This window comes from Crassostrea angulata, chromosome 3 (genome assembly GCF_025612915.1).
Source record: "Crassostrea angulata isolate pt1a10 chromosome 3, ASM2561291v2, whole genome shotgun sequence".
Taxonomy (NCBI): domain Eukaryota; kingdom Metazoa; phylum Mollusca; class Bivalvia; order Ostreida; family Ostreidae; genus Magallana; species Magallana angulata.
In genome coordinates this window covers 41523685-41548536 of record NC_069113.1, presented here as the reverse complement: position 1 = coordinate 41548536, position 24852 = coordinate 41523685, and the positions used below count along the sequence as shown (strand labels likewise).

At 33.4% G+C, this 24852-nt stretch overlaps 2 protein-coding genes across 2 annotated transcripts; one reads left to right on the top strand and one right to left on the bottom strand.

Moving 5' to 3' along the window:
• Positions 1-4144: 4144 nt before the first annotated feature.
• Positions 4145-18809, top strand: LOC128175917 (adenylosuccinate synthetase-like). Its single transcript, XM_052841814.1, has 13 exons — positions 4145-4335; positions 6392-6494; positions 6919-7032; positions 8461-8518; positions 9472-9517; positions 10215-10276; positions 10615-10696; positions 11681-11804; positions 11897-12051; positions 12418-12542; positions 17084-17184; positions 17572-17721; positions 18025-18809. The coding sequence occupies exons 1-13, from the start codon at positions 4177-4179 to the stop codon at positions 18075-18077; spliced, it is 1332 nt and encodes a 443-aa protein (XP_052697774.1). The 5' UTR covers positions 4145-4176; the 3' UTR covers positions 18078-18809.
• Positions 18810-19197: 388 nt separating this feature from the next.
• LOC128175914 (DNA replication complex GINS protein PSF1-like) lies at positions 19198-23408 on the bottom strand. The gene is made up of 7 exons (XM_052841810.1): positions 23237-23408; positions 22965-23029; positions 22788-22883; positions 22049-22139; positions 21554-21670; positions 21122-21196; positions 19198-20885 (listed from the first exon to the last, which is right to left on the bottom strand). Exons 1-7 carry the CDS (start codon positions 23309-23311, stop codon positions 20817-20819), a joined length of 588 nt encoding a protein of 195 aa, XP_052697770.1. The 5' UTR covers positions 23312-23408; the 3' UTR covers positions 19198-20816.
• Positions 23409-24852: the final 1444 nt, after the last annotated feature.

The window sequence follows — 24852 nt, the reverse complement described above, 5'->3', positions numbered from 1 at the left end:
TATTATTGTATAAAAATAATCATCACAATAATTGGTTAACAGTGGATGCATTAATTAAAATAATCAAGAATCAATAAATCAAGGGCAATAACCCAAAACAGTAATACAAAAAGATTCTAATGAAAAAATAGCTGCCTGCTTCAATTTTATAGTCATATCACATGTTGAGTATTGCAGTTCTCAAAAAGATCCTTTACAATTGTTTATATATGGGATATTTTGCTACATCAAACTCTGAACCTTCTTGTGAGGCCGAAGAATTGTCCTGGAGCCAAAGTCTTAACAATTATAAAGAATCATCTTGCTGATTAATTTCTGAGAAGAAGATTTTTAAAGATTTACTCTTTATTCCTATGTAAAACTTTAACACCCCCCCCCCCCTATGTGGCCTCACCCTACCCCCAGGGGTCATGATTTTCACAACTTTGAATCTACACTACCTGAAGATACTTCCCACAAGTTTCAGCTTTCCTGGCTGATTAGTTTCTGAGAAGAAGATTTTTAAAGATTTACTCTATATATTCCTATGTAAAATTTTAACACCCCCCCCCCCAATGTGGCCTCACCCTACCCCTAGGGATCATGATTTTCACAACTTTGAATCTACACTACCTGAGGATGCTTCCACACAAGTTTCAGCTTTCCTGGCTGATTAGTTTCTGAGAAGAAGATTTTTAAAGATTTACTCTATATATTCCTATGTAAAACTTCGACACTCCATTGTGGCCCCAACCTAACCCCAGGGGTCATGCTTTTCACAACTTTGAATCTACACTACCTGAGGATGCTTCCACACAAGTTTCAGCTTTCCTGGCTGATTAGTTTCTAAGAAGAAGATTTTTAAAGATTTACTCTATATATTCCTATGTGAAACTTCGACCCCCCACTGTGGCCCCACCCTACCCCTGGGGGTCATGATTTTCACAAATTTGAATCTACACTACCTGAGGATGCTTCCACACAAGTTTCAGCTTTCCTGGCTGATTAGTTTCTAAGAAGAAGATTTTTTAAAGATTTACTCTATATATTCCTATGTAAAACTTCGACCCCCCATTGTGGCCCCACAATACCACCGGGGGTCAAGATTTTCACAACTTTAAATCTACACTACCTGAGGATGCTTCCACACAAGTTTCAGCTTTCCTGGCTGTTTAGTTTCTGAGAAGAAGATTTTTAAAGATTTACTCTATATATTCCTATGTAAAACTTCGACCCCCCATTGTGGCCCCACCCTACCCCCGGGGGTCATGATTTTCACAACTTTGAATCTACACTACCTGAGGATGCTTCCACACAAGTTTCAGCTTTCCTGGCTTTCTGGTTCTTGAGAAGAAGATTTTTGAAAATTTCTCGAAATTTTTCATTAATTTCTAATTATCTCCCCTTGAAAATGGGTGTGACCCTTAATGTTCACAACTTTGAATCCCCTTTGCCTAAGGATGATTTGTGCCAAGTTTGGTTGAAATTGGCCTAGTAGTTCTTGAGAAGATGTTGAAAATGTGAAAAGTTTACGGACAGACGGACGGACGGACAGACGGACGGACAGACGGACAGACGGACGACAGACAAAATGTGATCAGAATAGCTCACTTGAGCTTTCAGCTCAGGTGAGCTAAAAATAGAAAAGAAAAATGTACATATATGTATTTTATAATACTTAAATTATCACATTAGGACGATAATATACATATTAATTAAAACAAATTATTTCTATACTCTGTGGCTTTCTTAAGAAAAATACATAGTTTGTTCTTAATTCTTATTTCTTCAACTCAGCAACTGAACAAGCTTGAAGCAAGAAAGCTTTGACCAGTAATAATTTTTGGGAGTTGATTTTAATCAACTCTCCTATGCAGTTACTCAGACAAACCGAAAGTGAAACAGTGTTTGGACTTCAGCACAAATCATTGCTGCTGACAAGACTTAGTTCTTGAAAATAATTGATAAATTCGATGTAATGTATGCTAAAGCATTGTTTTTCAAGGAAACCTATTTATAAATACCTTGAAAATAGTCAGATTTTAAATGGTACGAACAAATTAAATATTTTTTGTAGTCGTATGTGTATTCCTACGCCAGAGTTCAATATAGTCTCGTTCAAGTCGACGCTCGGCTGTCTCCGTAAATCTTTGTCGGAGATTTACGGTGTCAGCCGAGCGTTTGGTTGAACGAGACTAGAGTTCAATATTGCTTGGATCCATGCAATTTTTGAAAAATATTTCTGTTACTGATACATAGTTTGATTGAATTAATTTTATCTTTAAATATTATTTAACATGATTCATATGGGGGTTTCTCGACATTCTTGTCGAAAAGGTACACAAATTCATTTATATAAATGTGCGTAATTCAAATCAAATTAGAAACTACATATACTTGTCATGAAAAATAACATATCATTGATTTTAAAATAAATAAACATCGACAAAATCAACTCCCATCAGTTCTTCAGTACTTTGATTGATATTAATACACCGTAAACGACTGTACATTGGACATTCTAGAATGAAGTGATATTCATCTTCAATCCTAATAAGAGTACACAATCTACAAATGCGACGCGAGCGTACAGTTTGATTATACCGACCTTGTTCTATTGCTAGTCTATGTGCAGACAATCTATATTTTGTCAAATAGCGAACAATATTTTCTGATATACATTTTTTAAGATAATACTGGAGACTAAAAGGGTCGTACAAATACCGGTATTTGTATACGTAACATTTAGAGGAACTTGCAAAGAAGGCGTCTCTTTCCTGGATAAAGACATCACATAAAGTCTTTGCTTAATATATAAAAATAGTTTTCTTTGATTTGGAACATTTTGTGCATACCAAACATTGCTAAAACCAGCAGAGCACAATAATTTTTTTACCATAGAAATCCAAGAGTTTTCACATTGGGTGGAATACATATCCTCATATATGTTTTTTAATTCTCGACGAATCTCAAATTCCGGGAAAAGTATATGAAATTTAATCCTCTGACAGCATGACATTAATTACATTATATAACATGAATATGTTTTTCATATGTGCTAATATTCATTTTATAGCTTAATTCATGTAATAACACATTTATAAGCAGTCGTGTTTAAGTAAGCAGTGGCAAATTCAGGGGGGGGGGGGGGGGGGGGCGCGCACCCGGTGCGCCCCTAAAATTGTGAAATAAAGATAAATCATACTCCCTCTGGCAAAGAAAATGTACAAATTGCGAGTCTTAACTATCAAATTTTTGGAAACTCATGAGATTTTTCTACATTAGACTAATTTCAACGGAGTAGACTAGTATGATTTAGGTTCAATGATGTAATGTACAAAAAACCCTCATTTTAGTTAAACTCTCCTTGGGTTCAAATGTGACCAGTCACCCACTTTTATGTAATTGGTATACCAGCTTGTGTTTTTTACGACTCTTCCATGTTTATAATGATACAAACTGGTATCGTTTCTTTTGTTAAAGATCATTTACACCGTCCCATTGAACTAGATTTTTAAAACTGATTAATTTACAACTATTCGTAAGAAAAAAAAATAAAAGGAAATATTTCTTATTATATTTCTTCAAGGCAGATGGTTTTGAGGGGATCTCAGCAGGTCTTAAATCTACAAACCTTTTAAAATTATAACTAGTGTTATTGCTTTTAAGTACAATAACGAGAAGAAGTTAATATCACAATATAAGTCTCAATATGAAGGCTACAATTTTACCCTACAAAAATCTCTAGAATCCAGGAGCTTCCGGGGGCTTCACCCCCTGGACCCCAATAAAAATTAAAAGAAAAGTTTCTTTATATATTTTTGCAAGGCAGAGGTTTTTGATAGGATTATTGCTAATTCCTAAATCTCAAAACCGTTAAAAATTGTAAAGAATTGTTTTACTTTTAAGTATAATATACTAACATTAATGAGAACAAATATCACAAAATCCAAAATTTGAAGACTTCATGTTTACCCTACAAAATCTCTAAAATCCAGGACCCCCCCCCCCCCCCCCCCCCCCGGACTTATAGCGCCCTCCTGGATCAACCCGTGGTAAATTGAAGGAGTATTCTACGAACGACCTGCTATAGGCGAAACGCATCATATCTTCGCGCCTTTTTTCCCTGTTCATGCGCAGTGTTAAAGTTTGAAGGGAATAGACCTCTGAGCTCTGTCGAGTGAAAAAAACAAAAACATGGCAACGTCATTAAATGGCATTGCTCCCCATAAAAAACCTAGAACAGATCCCACACACCCCGTAACTGTTGTCCTTGGATCACAATGGGGAGATGAGGGGAAAGGAAAAATAGTTGACATGATCGCTGCCAATGCCGACATTTGCTGTCGCTGTCAGGTTCGTATTACCGTGTTTTATCTTAATTCTCTTTATTTGTTGCATTATTTGACGTAGATTTTCACTCTTTTGTTACAAGTTATGTATTTGTAAAGTTTTGCGTGTATTTCATGTTAATGATAACCTTGATCGACCTTCCTATAACATTACAGAAGCATGTCGTTATTATTTCTCGAGGGACTATTTCAAAATCCGGAAAATGAAGAACTAAAAATAAAAATCAAGAAACGCTCTCTTCGAGTCTCGCGTAGTGAATTTGATCAAGCTTTGGGTTTTCTGCATTCCTGAGTATTATTCTTTCTCAAATAGCATATTTGGGTTACAGTGACATTATTATAACTAAGCAGGTTTTATTAATATCCGTAGAACGCGTACAGTTTAGCACAGTGCGTCTATAGTGTGTAGGAGGAGGCATGCTATGTTTCTACTTATTATCATTTGGCTGGAATCTGTTGAACTAATCTACATTAATAACAAGAGACACATGTTGAACACCTTGCGTGTAAGCAAAGATAGAATTGTGTCAGATACATAAACAGGTCTAGGCAACCTCCGTTTTTGGAGGATAGATTTTATCCTCCGTTTTTGGAGGATAGATGTATGTGCTCCCTGGTGGATCTTTTCAGATGAAGGGCAATTAACTCTGTTTTTACAAAGGGAGTTAACTATGAATAAAATATAATTATTATACTATAAAAATATCACCTTATTTAGCTATTGATAATTATAATTATTGATACTATTTAATAAATATTAAAGTTTAAATAATTGCAGGGCTGATTTTAAAGAAAAATATCTTATGTGAAGACTCTCACATTTTTTTCAATATTCTGGATAATTGATATCTATAAATGCCAGGTATCATTTTGATTAATAAAATTTAACAATGTCTTTTTGTGTGAAGGGATTAAATTTAAATGATACTTAATAACATGTGAATTAATTAGAATAAGAGCTACAAAGTTCCTAAGGTATATGCAAACATTTACTTTGTACATGTACAATATAGCAGATCAAGATATCTATTGTGTGTCTCTCAACGTGAATGAACTCATTAATGTTTTAATGAGTAATAAACATCACTATTTTGTGATTTTTATTAAATGAAACATGTAAATAGTCTATGTCATTTGTAAAACTGAACACAGGAAGTACACACTTTCAAAGCATATTGTGAAAATACTATACATAGAATTTCAAATCGCCGCATACAATCATTAGTTTATTCCCTTAACTTTAATTCCCATATGGTCTGGTGCTTGCATTTTCTCATTAAAGATATGCACGAAGCCTTTGAAATATACCCATGCTATCCTCCAAAAATGGAGGATAATTTCACCCACAATGCAAAGTGACTTTCCATATATGGTAAAAATCAGCAGCCATCTTGAAATTGAGCTATCCTCCAAAAACGGAGGTTGCCTAGACCTAATAAAATCATTAGGGGGGGGGGGATGTGCAAGGCATACTTTCATAACTTTGCTGTGAATTTTGAAAGAAGTTAAAACCAACCGATTAAGTAATAGGTCAACAGCAACCCCCCTGCCCCCCCCCCCCCCCCCCCCCCCCCCCCCCCCCCCCGGGCTCTTGATTGACTATGGTTGCCCCATTCCCAATTCTTTCCCAATTGAGTGTGTTAATTTTTCCAAAAGCCATGTTTGCTATTTACATACTCCTCTTTATTGCAAAGACAAAAATTTAGTTGATAACAGAAGACCAGAAACCCAATGTGTCATGAATTTAATGTATAATGGTTAACAAAAAATTTAAGAGTTCCTAATTTCCCAATCTTAATGGCTTCAGCCCCATACCTTATTAGAGGTGTGAGAGCCCTGAGCAGTCAGGGTTAATTAAAGCAGGGCATGAGAAATTGTTGTTTAGAACATATTTTCTCTCCATTTGGTCCTATCTTGTTCAAATTATCAAGTTAGTCCAACATGAAACCTTTCTAATTTTTATCTTTTATTGGTCTTTGAGATATTTATTTATCCCCTTTCAATGATATTAAGATAGTAAAGGTTTGAATAAATCAGTTTATTTGATTTTTTTTTTAAAGGGAGGCAACAATGCAGGCCACACTGTTGTTATCGGTGAAAATGCTTATGATTTTCATCTTCTGCCCAGTGGAATAGTCAACAAAAAGTGCACAGCTGTTATAGGTTTGTATAAAATTTGCATTAAAAAAGCTTATTTAAAGGGGATTTTAGTATTTCGAGAGATATTAACTTTAGGGATAATCTTGCAGAGTATATTAAGCCAGCTAGAGGTTTTGATAACTTTTTCTCATAGTTTTGCATGCTCTGAAAGAAAATGAGAAGCACTTTACAAATTGAATATTTTTTTTGAAACTTGGCACTATCAATGCATCAATCATTCATCAAGAAATAATGAACGAATCATCGTTTAAATTGAAATTAATATAAGATTGTTGTCAAACACCTCCAAAACTTTTAAAAAATTGAATTATCAATAGCACTCATTGATCAAAGGCAGTGCAGGAATGAGAAAGAAAGAATGGCAGATATTGATTCCATTTACATTAAATTTATAGTATCTCTTATCATTCATGCACTCTTTATGCAGGAAATGGGGTTGTGGTACATCTGCCAAACTTGTTTGAAGAAATAGAAAAGAATGCTGCAAAGGGTTTGGAAGGTTGGCAAGACAGACTGTTGATATCAAACCGAGCCCACCTAGGTAAGTGCATTGCCAAAGTGTACAAAGTAATCTTTATTCAGAATTGTCATATATTAAGTAACATTGAAAGCCATTCAAGAAATATGGACTATATTACTGAAGGTCAAGGTTTGTCCCTGACCTGATTGAGAACTGCTTATTTGTGTTAGGTTTCTTACTGTTTTGCTAATTCACTCATTTGTTCTCCATTCCCTCTCTATTTGTAACAATCTACAGCTGCACGAGTTAGTTAAATGGGTTTCCTGTGGTCTTGACATGTCCCATTTCTCAGCATGATAAGATGCCTATTTTAAATGTATTTTAATCATTTATCTATTCATAGGATAATTGTTTATTTGCATTTCTGACAAAATAAATCAAAAAGAGATAAGATTACTTGAACAATATCATACAGAAAGGTAAACATCATTTCTTTACTGGGATCACATATGTTGTCAATTAGGCAAATATTTATGTAGCATATTGCAAATCCTACACAACAGGTTGGCGTTGTTTAGCTCTTTGTATGCCCGAGGTATCCAATATAAACATAGGTTTCTTTACCATATTGTCAATAAAGATGAGTATTGTACAAAATCAATACATACTGATACCCCCAAAGAACAGGCTGTAATGCAGAAAGAAATATTCCTAATTGGAATATTCGTAATTGACCCTGCCAAACTGATCACAAAGCAATCACAATATTATGTAAATGGTACCTTTGATGTTTAAGAAAGGTTGACCTTGAAATTGATGAAAGGTTTTTTGCAGGCATTGGATGTGCTGAATTGTTCATTATTTATGTATGATTCCTGTTTGAAGGCAAAGTAAATCTCAGGATTTAGATGATTAGTTTTTAAATATTTAAACAGGTTAAAATGATTTTGTGAGGAAAAGATGATTTCAAGGTCGTTGATAACCTACAATGCTGGGTGAAAGTATTTTGTCTTATTTAGTATTAACTATTAAGAAACTAGTCGGACACGAATCATATTTTATCAAACAATTAATCACCTGGAAAACTCTTCCCTATTCAGGAAAATAAATAAGGCAATCTTTTAACTTGGACAGTCATAGGTCTACATTGAAGTGTAGAATGTGTTTGTGTAATCTATACACAGTAGAGCATTTAGTCATTGTATAAGGTGTAATAAGATGCACATTTTCACTCTTCAATTTATTCTGCTGCCATGGGCATTCTATATTTACAACCCCATGTAATCAAATGCACAAAACTTTTTATAAAAAACATTGTTTTCAGGAAAAATTTGACCCATCTGTTGTTTGTTATCAATATCTTAAATGGTTTGTGACAGCCAGACCCATTGTTACATTTTATATTTCAAAATGACCATAAACATTTTTGTGCAAGGCATGAAAATGGAACTGTAACTTGGATTTCAGACCATTCAGTATCGTATGATTTGTTTGTTCCATTGTTTTCAGTGTTTGATGTTCATCAGATGGTGGACGGTCTCCAGGAGTCTGGGCGTGGCAAAAATGTGTAAGTACTAATTATTTCTGTCACTTTTGCTCAAAGGTCATCTCTAAGACTCTCATTTTTGTATAAGATGCATTTGTTTATCTTATACACGCAAGTTATAATCATGTACAGTTTGGTCATGGATATGCCTGTGGTTTCAGATAAAGGATATTATTAGTCTAATTTATCAAGTGCATAACTGAAATGTGTTCCTAAACCAGGATTAAATAAAGACCACAGTATAAATCATAGGAGAATAATGCACACTTCATAATGACTGGGGATATTTTGGCAGCATTGGCATCAGAATTGACATTTGTGTGTGAGTGACCTGTACAGGGATCAAGACACTGATGTGGGATTTAAATATAAGCAACATAGCACTGAACTCTTGTACACTACAATCACAAGGACAATTTGCTCGTTAGTTTGAGTTTAACATCCTATTTTCATTCAAGTCAAAACAAAATTTCTTCAGATAAATACTGTAAGGAGCAGACAGCAGACTAAAGCTTACATCTATGTAAGCATTCTCCTTTCGACATCCTGGATTCTCTTGTCCTGGTATTTCAGTCTATATGCTGCCAATTACAGATGCTAAATCTCAATGAGACTTGTACAGTGATAATGTACTTGTCAAAGCTATAAATAAGCTAGAAGTGATTCCTTTATGTAACACATTATTTAACCTGAATCCCTAAATATTTCCTATTTATAACTAATTAAGGAACTGAACTACTTGCTACAGGCATAAACAAGTGTACATCATTTACAATTGTATATATGTTCATATTATTCTGATTAAAATTGATGCATTAAAATTATCAAAAGTTGTTTGTTCTTTAGTGTTAAGTTCTAATCCTGAACATACCTATAAGATACATGTTATATGGAAGTAACTTTTATGTCCATCACATTTATGTCATACATTGTAATCTTTGACTATATCTACAATAGAAATTTTTCCTTTATAGAATCGGAACAACAAAGAAAGGCATTGGTCCGGCCTATTCATCTAAGGTATGCAAAATCTGTTGTTGCATGTCAGAGGTTTTTGCGATTTTATTGTTATTATCTTTTTACACAAAAATTGTCCAGCAATTTGCTTTTCTTTATTTTTGAACTGTCTGGAAACAAACGAAAAAATACACATCTTTGTACAGTTAAACTTTGATATCTCAAACACTGATATCCCGAGTACAAGGAATATGTTGAAGTGATTTGTAAGTCCCAACCACTTCATCGGAAGTCTTTACTGTGCATGACAGGACTAGAGGAAGTGAAAGCAAAATTGAAACTAATTAGTATTCTTTTGACGGTAGTGCAATAGATAAGGGTTAAACATGAGGAGTTCTGATTCATACAAAAGTGGAAGTGAATATTTTTTTTCCAGATATGTGGCCGTATTACTGTCTGTTTGCTTCATTAAAAAAAAAAATAAAATTTGCAATTCAGCTTTCTCAAAATCAATTAGTGAGGGTGGGCCTGAGAACCACGATTTTTATTTTATGTGACCTTGTCCTTTGATGCATTATATTAGGTATGCCAAAACTGTTTTTGAATGGGATACAAATGGGTGAATCCCTTTTAGTGTATAGATTATACTCATCTTTTTTCTGAGCGATCAAAAGGTTTCTAAGCCAATCATTTGGGTTTTTTACCACTTAAACAAGAAATTGTATTTGAAATTACACTCACTGAATCTGATTTTTGTCAGGCAACTCGTAATGGTCTGCGTGTGGGTGATCTCGTTGGGGATTTCTCTCTATTTACAGAAAAGTGAGTACTTTTTAGTTTACTTGGCTAACATCTATTATTCTAGTTTGTATCTCCAACATGCCTCACTTTTGTTTCATTACAGTGGCTTAGGGATAATTGAAGGTAAAATGTAATGTTGGTGTAAAGATATACCTGTACATGTAGATGTTGCGACATATTTTCAGAAATCTTTTAGACATGGCACTCTTTGTGGAGACTTTGCCATAAAATTCACATGTTTCCACAAGTTAAGGTCTGTTAACAGTAACAGAAAATCACTGGTGAGAAAAAAACGGAATTGATGTTTGATATTGTATTTAGAAGTGCATAAAACGATTTTGTTCAACTCCTTGCTTCAGATTTAAGAAGTTGATTGAATACTACCAGAGTCACCACGATGATCTTGAAGTGGATGTGAACAAAGAGCTGGAAAGATACAAGGTACTGTAATTACACTGTCCCCAACAGATTGCCAAGGTTATAGCTTTATGTCATCAAACCCTTCATATAACTAAACTTACACATCTATAATATAAAGGCTTGTCAAGCAAATCATTCATACCTTTAAGGACAGACGACATGTTCCTCAATTTTATATAACTTTTTCCAGGAATTTCTTATTGATTTACTACTACTTTGACACGCTTTCTTGCAAAAAATCAGAATACCTTACTAGGCATTTCTGCAAAACACTAGAGTATGCAATCTCCTTTATAATCTTTTTGAAAATACACTTAAATTGCTGATATAGAAATAAAAAAATTTACAGCACAGGAAAATTCACTATATTGGAGCTTCACCGGGGCCAGGGCTTGAACGCACGACCTATGAAACCCGCGCTCCTAGCAGGGAGTGGCCACCTCTCTAACCAGTTGGCCTTCTAGACATAATTCTATATATAAATAAAATTTCAATCAAATTAAAAATAATTTTAAATAATAATAATTTTACTTGAACTCTATATAACAAGGAGATACAAAAAGATGCTAGAGGAACGTGTCGTCTGACCTCAATTCTAAATATTTCTCTAATAGTAGAAAAAATATTAGGAAATGGATAACTGATTTATGTGTTTTTTGGTCTGTCAGATTTGTCAACAAGAAATTTAAGTGATAAATTATGATTTCATGCAAACGGCACGCTGAAAATAATTAAGTATTGAAGAAAAATGTGCATGCTTGATTGATAAAGCAAGTGATTTTTAATTTGTTCATAAATATTGTATACAGGGTTATTTTTGCCCATCTGCAGTTCAGATCCCCTAGGCATGTTTGTAATTAAAGAGAGACAATTTGAAACTTGGTATTCCCCAAGTCTTAAATTCACCTTCTGACTTTAAGGGCAAAAGGGGCTAAAATTCAATGGGGGCCAATATTTCCCGGTATAAGGTATAACTGTCTGTAATTGTGATTTATTGCTTTGCAGGTATTAAGAAACAAGGTGAAGCCGTTTGTGAAGGATACAATTCCATACCTGGCCAAGGCCATCAAAGATGGGAAGATTATTCTGGTTGAAGGAGCCCAATCTAATGTTCTAGACATTGACTTTGGTAAGAAGGATTGAGTGAAACTGATCTGTTAACTGTATGACTTGCAGTTGCTTGATGGTAAAATTTAATCAGCATTCCATGTCTTTAAATAGGATTGTACCCGTATGTGACATCCTCCAACTGCAGTATAGGAGGAGTTTGCACTGGACTGGGAATCCCTCCTCACTGTTTGGGGGACATTGTGGGAGTGGTCAAAGCTTACCTCACCAGGGTGGGCAGTGGGGGATTTCCCACTGAACTCCACAATGTAAGTGAACATGTTACGGAATGTCCTCTTTATAATGTCTGACATGATAATATTTGATACAATAGCTGAGGCATATTTTGTTTGGTATGTTTCTTAACAGAAAAGGACTCTGCACTTCTAAATCTTTTTGTTACTCTAAATTGATACAAAATTGGGACTTCTTGCTTCAGAGATGTTTAAGGTTAAAGCTAAATATTCAAGGTCATTCCAATATCAATTTAAAGGTGAAATTAAGGATTATGATTCTATTTGGTTAACAGAAACTTATTGTTTTTGTGTATGACATATTTAAATTTAAATAGAGAAATTGTATCAGAATAATACGGAAAAGTGTTATTATCATCACTGAGCATCTATAATGAACAGGAAATTGGTGAAAAACTTGTGAATGTCGGACATGAGTACGGAGTGACGACGGGAAGGAAGCGACGCGTGGGTTGGCTGGATATCGTCATGTTACGTTACTCCTCCATGATCAACGGATTCTCACAGTAAGGCTTAGGATTATTTCTCTTTCATCAATAGTAATTTCTTGAAGACTTGCTGGAAATTTTACTTTTTAGCTCACCGAGACGAAGTCAGGGGGAGCTTATGCTATACCGTCGGCGTCCGGACCTGGTTAAAGTTTTTGTTACAGGTCCTGTATCTAAGCTATTACTTGTCCTATCTTCACCAAACTTGCATGGATGATGCATCTGGACCTATTTATGGACTTGAAAGACTTTGATGCTGAATCTGAGTCCTAAATTTCAGATGCTGGAGGAGGTTAAGGTTGTTGGACCAGGTTAAAGTTTTTGTTGCAGGTGCCCTTTGATAGCAATATCTAAGTTACTGCAGGTCCGTACTTCACCAAACTTGCATGGATGGTGTGTCTTATGATACTGATGCACCAGACAGGCTTGAGTGCTGAATCTGAGCTATAGGTTTCGGATGCTGGAGGAGGTTAAGGTTTTTGGAGCAGGTTAAAGTTTTTGTTGCATGTGCCCTTTGATAGCAATATCTAAGTTACTGCTGGTCCGTACTTCACCAAACTTGCATTGATGGTGTGTCTTATAATACTGATGCACCAGGCAGGCTTGGATGATGAATCTGAGCTATAGGTTACAGATGCTGAAGGAGGTTAAGGTTTTTAGAGCTGGTTAAAGTTTTTGTTGCAGGTGCCCTCTGATGATTATATCTTAGTTACTACTTGTCCTAACTTCACCAGACTTCCATGGATGGGGTGTCTTATGATACTGGTGCACCAGACAGGCTTGAATGCTGAATCTGAGCCATAGGTTTCGGATGCTGGAGGAGGTTAAGGTTTTTAGAGCTGGTTAAAGTTTTTGAAACAGGTGCCCTCTGATGATTATATCTTAGTTATTACTTGTCCTAACTACACCAGACTTCCATGGATGGTGCGTCTTATGATACTGATGCACCTGATGGGCTTGAATGCTGAGTCTGAGCCATAGGTTTCAGATGCTGGATATGGTTAAGTTTTTTGGAACAGGTCACATGTTTAATAGTACTATTTCAAACTTGCATAGTTGATTAAACTGTAATATGAATGAATCACAGAGGAAGCTTCAGATGCAAAGCTTGATCTCCATTATCAAGGATGCTAAAAAATATATCTTAGTTATTACAATTCCTAACTTCACCAAACTTGAATGGATGGTGTGTCTTATGATACAGATGCACCAGACAGGCATGGATGTTGAATCTGAGCCATAGGTTGCGGATGCTGGAGCATATTAAGGTTTTAATTGCTAGTGCCCTCTAATGATATCTTAGTTTTTACTGGTCTGAACTTCACCAAACTTGCATGGAGATGCGTCTTATGTATACTGATGCACCTGACAGGCTTGAATGCTGAATCTGAGCCATAGGTTTCAGATGCTGGATGAGGTTTAGTTTATTTGGAACAGGTCACATGTTTTATAGATGATAGCTTGCATAGTTGATTTAACTCTATTATAAATGAAACGCAGAGGTTGCTTCAGATGCAGAGCCTGATCTCCATTATCAAGGATGCTAAAGAAATTTCTTACCTCGCCCAAACCTGCTCGATAGATAGATGTGTTTGTTAATAAATGTTATAACATGATTCCTATGATATAGTATTGTATGGTATGAAACAATATTGTTTAATATGATACAATACAATATCATATGTAATATAATAAAAAGTTATATGATACGATATAATATTGTATCAATTTTTTTTATATTTTATGTTATGATATTGTAACATGATATCGTTATGTATAGTATTGTATATTATGATACAATATTGTATGCTATAATATGGTATTATTAATTTATTATTTTATCACATGATACTATTACATAAGATATTGCAAAATATAATATTGTATTCTATGATAAAATATTGTATATTCTATAATATTGTATCATACAATATTGTATTATATGATATTAGTTTCTATAATATAGAATTATATCACATGAAATTGTATGATATGATACTGTAATATTATATAATATCGTATCATACAATATTATACAATTATTTAATGCTTGAGCAGTCAATAGACCAGAATATTTTTTCCCGAGGTGCAGGGAACAGCTCAGTATGATCTATTGCCCGAGGCCAACGGCCGAGGGCAATAGATCATACTGAGCTGTTCCCTGCACCAAGGGAAAAAATTCTGGTCTATTGACTGTTCAAGCATTAAATAATTGTTTTATTACCTAATTTCTTTTTTAGTTTTCGGGGTTTACAATTTTGCAGATGGTTTTCGTGCCATTATGCAATATTTACTTAGATTTTTTTTCATCTTTTACATGCAAAAAACCTGTTGCATGCATTACAACATCTCAATTTAATATTAGTTTACACAAAGAAGGAGGAGTTTTCAACCCATTAGATTTTAAATACATGTAGTCTTTTACCTTATATGAGGCTTTAAACCTGTTGATTATTTGATACAGTAACTCCATTTTGATAACTTTGAATTTGGTTTCACCAAATACATGTACTAAAAACAGAGTCTATGTAAAGGAATATACATTCCCTGAGAACTATCGAAAGGATGTAACATTAACATACCTGCGTTCTGAAATACGTTGCCGGTCCAATAGATCGCAGTCTATTGACCGGCGGTCCAACAGATCGAAGTCTATTGACCGGCGGTCCGATAGATCGCAGTCTATTGACCGGCGGTCTAATAGATCGCAGTCTATTGACCGGCAGTTCAAAATAGACGCAAATATTTCATTTATAATAAAACAACAAAATCCCTTTGATTAGGTAATAATGTATAATATGACATTGGTTTATAATATGATATATTATCACATCACATGAAATTGTATGATATTGTAAAATATATTATTGTATCATATGATACAATATGTATTATATAATGTTGTATTATATATTTTACTTTATCACATAATATTGTATCATTTGATATGATACAATTTTGTATCAAATTATATTGTATCATATGATACAATATTATATTATGCTTCAAAAATGATACAGTATCATACAATATCATACTATATTATACAATATAATATCATATTTTTCAATGTTATGATGTATTATGTAATATGATATTGTAATATAATGCTATATTGTTTTAAATATTATGATATTGTATTATGTGATCAAATACAATAACTTATATTAACACAATACAATGTCATATCATACGTTACAATATCATATCTCATCATTGTTTATTATGATATTTTATTGTATTATATGATATATGTTGTAAATATGATAGTATGCAATATTTAATTTTATATTATTGTATTGATTAACATATGAACATATGATTATCATACAATTTTTTAACAGATGATATACGATATTGTGTCAAAACAGAATCCATGAATATCCAAGATCATAAAGTATGTTTTCATTTAATATGATAAAGGTGGTCTCATAAAGGTGAAGTCTCATAAGGGTGATGTCTCGTCTCGGTGAGCTTTGTAATCTGTGATTACCTATGTTTTATACTGTGGAACCATTTCTTTTATTTGTCGGGGTTAATTTTCGTGGATAGCCAAATTTTTCCTTGTTCGTGGGGGTAGGAAGTTCAGGATAATTTATCAAATATTAAACAAATGCTTGTATACACCTTCGTGGGGACGTGGGCAAGGGTTAGTGGGTTACCCACGAAAGCCATGAACATTGGTCCCCCACGAAAAATGCTGATTCCACAATATTACATTTCTCCCGCATCATCAGTGGTCTCCCAAACTAAGACTGCTGCCTTGCACAGTAAAACTAATGCAACACACTGCAGTCCTGTGACACATCTTTTTATGTCCCCCTTTGAAGAAGGGAGGGCATATTGTTTTGCTGCTGTCGGTATGTCAGTCCACCAACAATTTCCATTCATTTTCCTCGCAGAGAGGAAATTTGGTATACAGGTTTATCATAATATCTAGGTCAAGTTTGATATTGGTTACAATTGAGCAATTTTTAACAGAGTTATGCCCCTTGGACATATAAAAATTCCAATTATTTGCAGTTTCCGCTCATTTTCTTTGGAGAGGATGAACATATTGAAATTAAGATGTTTCAGTTATTTGCAGTTTCTATTTAGTTTCTTCACAGATGTTTCAAAAGGAGGGGACATAAGTGTTTGACAAACATCTCGTTTTGAATGGTTGTAATAAATGGAAAATGCTTTTAATAAAGTGCCTTGCTCCAAAAAAGAATTATTGAACTGAAATTGAATATGTCTATTATTTAAATGATACAATTTATGACAATTGTGTCATTGTGATAATTTCATCATATTTTTTTCTTCCCTGTTGACTCGGTGATGAAAACAGTGATGAAGACTAAAATTTGTGTATGCTAAGTTGATTTTGTCCAGTGGCATATTCATACTGGTACCTCACTTGTCAAAAGGGATTTACTCTGTAAATGGGTTCAGTCTCTTAGGAGTGAGAATACATGTACCTGGTAGATATAACTATGTATAACTATAAAGTGTAGTCCAGTGTTTTAAACAAAGTCACTTCAAATAGATGCAGACATTTATTAACATATCTTTTGTAGTCTTGCCCTAACCAAGCTAGATGTTTTGGATGATTTTGATGAAGTAAAGATAGGAATAGCATATGAGATGGATGGAAAGAAAAACTATGACAGTTTTCCAGGTGATCTTTGGAAACAATTTCAAAATATGTTTAACTCTTTAGATGTACATTATGCTATTAAAATTCATTTCATTCTGATGATAAATAAGAGACTATTGTAAAAGTTTCTGTAATTATAAATTAAGAAGTGTCCATGTGTTGAGAATTTTAAATGCTTTTAATTTATACATATAACTCCTTGAAGTTGAGGGAGGTTTGAGAGAGATTCTTCAATTGTAGTTAAAATTTTACTTTACTTAATAATATTTGTAGAAATTTTTAAAATCAATATGATGCACAGAGAACTGTATTTTTGTAATTTTGCTGTTAAATTTGACAAAAAACAGCTTTAGAATATCACTATTGAAATAGGAATCATGTCATAATTTGGTATTTTTGTTATGATAGCTCTTGATGAAGATCTCTGCCGATTAGAGGTGGAATATTTGACACTGCCAGGATGGAAAAGTGATACCTCCGGAGCTCGGAACTTCTCAGAACTACCTCAGAATGCCCAGAACTACGTTCGTAAGATAGAAGAACTTGTTGGAGTACCAGGTACACCCATCTGAATGTCTTGCAATTGCATTTACAATCATTGATACATTACATATACTTTCATTCGCACATGAGAAATTTTCACGAGAGACTTGATCTCGTGAATTTTTTTCAAGGGAATCAATTTTCAATTGTCTTTGGTATATTATTTTCAAAACATGTACATCTCCCAAAATCAGTTATCATGAATAAGTTTTTCTCCTATAAGTTGTGAAATAAAGTCACAAATTTAAGTTTCTTTATGGTATGAAAAATCATTATTGAAAGTTGTAACCAATGTTGTTTATCTTTTCACATTTTCAGTCAAATGGATTGGAGTGGGACAAGCCAGAGACTCTGTGATTGAAGTCTGTTAACATTTTATCGCCTCCAACATTAACAGTGGCATAAAAATGAGGAAAATGACAAATATCAGAAATCCACACCTCTATACATGTACCTGTTGGTGATGGAAAAATTTTATGAAATTGTTTAACAATAGAATTGACAATACTATTCCATATTTTAAGATATTAAATTATGTGACTGTGATCTTTCAATGAATCATGTTTTTAGAAACTATGATATAACATGTTAAATGGAAATGCTTATTGTACTGTGTATATGGTAAATGTACACGTTTATTTTTATCACTGTATTTGTGTCACATATGAAATGTTGAAAAATCAAGATCTACCAACAATGAAATGAGATGTGACTTGTACATGTTTTTTATGTCCTGTGCATCTATTGGTCTGTGTGTTAATCAGACTTCTGGGTATTGATTCATTGTGTTCATTGTCATATGGCATATCTGCATAGTGTACCTGTTCATTGTTGATTCTTCAATTAATGTACTTTAGCAGCAGCTGCAGAATTTTTAAAAAGATTTTTTTTCTAAAGACTTGAATTTGTGGATTTTTTTTATGTACATTGCATAGGGCATATTACTGTAATGCAGAAGTTATGGATTGTGTTGACAAGGAGATTACAGTACTGACTGCATGACTGATATTCTGCGGGTATTTTATGAATTGCATGGAACAATTGTTCAGTCATCTTTTTATAGATTTTTCTTTTTAATGCCAGTGGTAACTTAAGGCTTTATTATTTTAAGTAATGCTTAGTATTGAGAACATAAAAATCTGAATTGTGTCAAACTTAAAGAAATAACAAAACACTGCTGGATGTGTGTTAATTGGCTGTCAAAAAGTATATGCTCATATATTCTTTCTCGATTTATATTTTAGATACATTGTATACACATAAATACCTGTTTAATATTTTCTTACATCAAATTTACTCCTTTTCTATTAATTTAATAATTTCTTTTCATACCTGCATATTAAAATATATTTTACAATGAAATGATCTGTTTTTAAAACCAATTATTAGTTTGACATAAATCAAATTTTTCAACTTCAAGTTCCATTGGAGTTTCAAGAGCCCATGGCAATAACTGACTGTCTCAATTATTAATTTTCTTTATTAAAGAAGAAAAATGAAAAATGGTAAAGACACATATACATGTATTAACCTGTAAATTCCATGACTGTAAAGTATACTGTCACAATATTGGGCTTTGACTTTAGAAGGTCTATAGGATCTCCATCTCTATCTGGTTACTTCAAATCTTCAGAGGGTTTGTTTGTTCGGCTTGGGTTATTTGCTGTAGTGCAAGATTCAACAATTCTGGTTGCCGGTACTAAGTTTTCCAGAAATGTTTAAGGTGTAGGCATTTTAATACAATGTTCTTACTTTTTGTCAGTCACCGTTGTTCAAAGCCAATAATTATTAAATGCATACATGATTATATTTTTCAAAACTTTGTTTGATTGTTGAATATCCTTCTTTGCCAATAATTTGTTTGTTTGAAGTGAATTTCACCTTTTATTCAAAGCATGCATCTGAAAGCCAAATTACATGTGATGCATAGAACACTTATCTTTTTCTCAACAGTAGATTCTATTCTCTGGGTAAGCCATTGTGAAAGTAAACAGATTATTATGATTTTATGGGTTTGTTGATTTCATGTTTTACACGTATTATTTCAAAAATGAAAAAAAAAAAACCCAGTGTTTTTCATATTCAACCATCAGATTGAAGTTTATATTATATTTAAAAAAATTGTAGTTTTGAATATCTTTTTTTGAAGGCTTTTCTTTTGTAAAATTCCAATATGAATGTTTTTAGTTCAGTGTTATCTTCCAAACACTAAGGAGTTATGAACATGTATTTACAGTGAAATGATTTCCAGAGGCTTACTCCAACAGTGAATACTTGTGTAAATGTACCTACTTTTACCCTATTAAATAATCATGTCACATTAAACTCCTCTTGGTTATCTTGATTTACAAAGAACATAGTCTAACAGTGTCCCATATTTGTTAGCCAAGTGTCCCATTTGTAATTCTCATCTCCCTAGATAAAATAATGTATAGAACAATAAGCTAACAAAGTTAACAGTGTCCTTGTAAATACATAGGTTTCATTTCATGAAATCTGGGAAAGTTTTAAGTTTGATATTTTAAATCTGTTGCTATTTTGCTAAATACATCAAATTTTCATTTGTCCTCCTCTCTGATTTGGCGATAGAGGTAGTTATCCAACAAGAAAGATCTGGCATGGGGAATGATTAGAAATTCTCTATACACATTTTTAATCCATATTCATTCACTCTATACACTGAATTGCAAGTATACAAATACAAGTTGCAGGTAATTCCAACTCTTTATTTCAAGGAACTGATAGCATATGCAATGTTTAAGCGACATTTTTACTGAATGATATCACAGATGACCAAGCTCAAGTAAGGATGTGGATTTGTACTATCCAACATGCACAGAAATAAAATACATATAGCACTTGATACTGCTTGGATTACTACACAAAGGTGAAAAAATGGTGTAGAAGTTTTTTTTGTCCATTACAGGTAAGAAAAACCATTCCAGAAAGCAGCAATATAGTTGGTATCAATTGCTAGGTTGCATTGATGATTGGTAGTGTATCCAAAATGTACATTTTATGAAGTTGAATTGTTCAGCTTTGGAAATCAATTTGCTAAATGTACAGGTACTGTTGAGACTTCCTCAGGTCAGCAATCACATAAATTAACTTCAGTGGACAATGTGTTCAAGTATTCCCTGACGAATCAAATGTTCACATTCCGATCTCAACATGAAATGCTGAAAAATATATCACATTGTCTAATCTTTTCTGAGGGATCAGATATTCTGCAGTTGGTTTAAAATCATACAAACTGAACTGCATATAAAATCTATATTCAAGTTTTCAATTTTTATTCAAAGTATTTCTAATACTGATTGATCAAAAGTTTGTTAATAAACAGTTTTCTTTTTTAAATATGTATTTGTAATTTCATCACTGATATGATAGTTAACATATGTGTTGTGAAAAATACCTGGCTGTTTTTCTTCAATAAGAGAATATTTCCATCTTGTGTTTCGAATTCCCCATGGTCCATCAAGCATCTAACCTGTAAATTTTGATGTTTGCACTAAACAAGACACCTCTGGCATTTAAGTTCGTGAAAAATAAACACAAGTGAACTACAAGCCTTGATTTTGGCAGTGATGTTGTTAGACTTCAGGTTTGTAAAACATTTTGTAGTTTTACAAGTTTAATCAATTCGATGGTGCTTCAATGGGTAAAAATCTAAATATGACTATAAAGGGATAAGCATTATTAGGACCCTTGTCAGTCACCCTCAGAATTTCTCTTTCGATCGAGTGGAGGCAGATCTTATTCTTCTATGGAAGATATTTGACCCCTCATTCTCACCCCCCCCCAAAAAAGAAAACTTTCTAACGCCCATTAATAAAAACACCTTTACCTCTATATATAGTGTTTTGGGAGGCTTTAGATCTTGTGTGAGGTCAAGGCCTCCCTCCCCTCCAATGGACCTCATATAATTGGCAAGCATCTTGTTGTACTTGCTAAACCACTGCACCTGAAAAGAAGAATATTGGTCAGAAAATGGAAAGATTGAAGACAATAAAAGACATATAAAATCCTTTAATGAAAACTAAGAATTTTTGAAAGGCAATGATGCATGTAATTTCTATCATTCATCCCTCAATATATAATATATAAGTAAAAACATTTCATCATAGCTGATAGAATAAACCTCTATAGCAAATATTAACTTGAAAAAAGAGACCCTTTCAGTGAACCTCTAGTACTGCTCTTTTGTAAGTCATATTATAATGTTTGCGAGGTTTCAGTTGGTAGATAATTAAATGACGTAGATCAAATAATGCAGGTATTACGTTTTTTATTAAGCTGCAAGAGAGCATTACTACAGTAATTGTGAGGGGTCTATTAATACCTCTTGTTCACACATGTTGAATTTGACCTCTGGTGGAAGAACACTTCCGAATTCCCACCTCATTTTCTTTATTTGTTCCAACCGATTGTACCTGGATTTATAAATAATCTATGATATTTACATTTAAATTTATAAAATATGAAATAAAAAAATTCTGAAAACAGTCAAAAATAGGTAACGTTTTATCTTTAAACAACTCTGTGTTTCTCTAGTGTTCTAACAGTTTCATTCAATAAAATTTTCACTCATGAGATTATTTCTAAATGTTAATGATAAATTTAAACTGCTATTTATTAATCAGCAATAGCTTATAATCGATTTATGAATCTGTGACAGTCAGACTGGTTTGATTGCCTGCGCCAGATTGCTCTGTTGGTAAGAGACAAGAGATTCAGGGGGGCTCGTGTTTTAACAGTCTAATTGTAACAGAGACACTTATTGCCTCTGCTGGGGTTTGAACCCGGGTCCTCTGGCATGCCAGTCCAGCACTCTACCGATCGAGCTAAAGGGTTAACCCGCTAGCCAGAGCCAGTAGGAATGCCATATACCTGACTCTACCACATAATGACAATATGGTCCATCATTTTCAAAGATCATTTAAAAGGGAGGAATGTAATATCAATCCCCGGCAACAGACAGCTCATTTGGTAGAGCTCCTGACTAGAGACTCGGGGAACCTGGTTTTGAATCCTTGTTTTATCATTAATTTTTTACATACTGGTACAAATCTAATACTCACAAGTAAGCCAGGAGACATCTTTTGTTACGCTCCAAAGCAGAATGTCTCAGCTGAACACCAGAAAAAAGACCGTTTTCACCAGCAACAGTTGCACTCCTAAACAAACATAAAAACACATGTAGTTATGGAGGCAAGGGGGGTGTATATTTATGAGATTTAACAAATAACAAAACATACACATCTTTTTGGTTCTGTTCAAATAATGCCTTCATTTCTTCCAAAATTTGTCGGATGCCATCTTCCTGAAAAATTTATACAGATCACAATGACATTAAATTTATTAAAAAAAAAAGCATCGTGGACTCTGCTTTGGTATTAACATAAGATATTTACACTTAAATCAGAGTTGTGATTGATGATACTTTGCGCATATTTTTGAGTGATCAGTCAGAGCTAGATAATAAAATATGTATGAATAAATGGGAAAGAACAAAGATAAGTATTCACACATTGTATGGTGGTAAGGACCCATCCAACGTTCTCTGCAGTTCTCGTAACAGGTCAAGCGCTTTCTCTGCCAGCATTTTTGTTTACATTTTTCCCGCCATCTTAAAGAATATATGTCACGACGTTCTTGATTGGACCAAAATATCCAATAGATGACAGGTTAATAAAAATCACACTTACTTGATAAGTCGTTCTAATTTGTTTCCGACATTAAAAAAAGGCAAAAACCGTTCAGGAAATAAAGACTTTGCAATTCATTATTATAAACACAAAAACATTGTGTTTCTAGGGACACTATCGTTACATACTTCACTGTCATTTTAAGAAGAGTTTTATATCATGTTCAAATTACAGGGTCTGAATTTGTATACACTTATTACTCATCATACATTCGTTGTGACTTATATAAGTCTATAATTGGCATGTTCTTGGAAGTAGAGAGTTATAAAATATTATACCTTTAGTTTTTTGGAAGCTCAGAGTGAGAAGTCATTATAAAAAAAGTAACACAAAGGGTTGACGACAGATGTGCAAATTAAAACTCCATTAATGCAAGTAACTTAAACAAACGAAAGAAAGATATTTAAATCTTTTGGAATTAAATTGGCTGATAACTGTTTATATCAAAATAACATTCAAAAAATGAAAATATTAAATGGTGATATTAAAGTTGTAAGACTGAATATTATCAATTAATTAATTGAGCTTTCTTAACAATGCATATGATTAATATTTATTTGTTCTGTAATCATTATACACATGTATGTATACATCGATATTAAAAATTGTTAAATTTTATATCACGTAAATCATATCTGTTCAGTAATAAAATAAATATGTTTAATCAGATAGCTCTTAATTTGATCAATTAATTTCCTGAGAAAAAATTCTCAAAATAAAACATACAGTCAGTTTTACACACTACAATACACTTATTGTGCAATTTCAACAACAGCAGCAAAGATGAAAAATCATGGGATTTCTGCAGAAAACAAATTATTGTTGAGGTATAAAAAGAAAATATGACTAATAATGGTACAGGGGCCACATCGCTCACCTGAGAACCATTAATTGGACATAACTATAATCAGCTACAATGTAATGGCAGCTTTGGGATTCAAGGACAGCATATCCCTTCTAAAACCAAAATCAAAGTACTGAAGAACTGGCGGGAGTTGATTTTGTCGATGTTTAATTATTTTAAAATCAATGATATGTTATTTTGCATGACAAGTACATGTATACGTAGTTTCTAATTTGAATTACGCATATTTTTATAATATGAATTTTTGAACCTTTTCGACTACAATGTCGAGAAACCTCCATATGAATCATGTTAAATAATATTTAAAGATAAAATTAATTCAATCAAACTATGTATCAGTGGTAGAAATATTTCTCGAAAATTGTATGGATCCAAGCAATATTGAACTCTAGTCTCATTCAGTCAATTGCAAACGCTCGGCTGACACCGTAAATCTCCGACAAGGGTTTACGGAGACAGCCGAGCGTCGAGTTGAACGAGACTATATTGAACTCTGGCGTAGGAATACATACGACTACAAAAAATATTTAAATTGTTCGGCCCATTCAAAATTTGACTATTTTTAAGGTATTT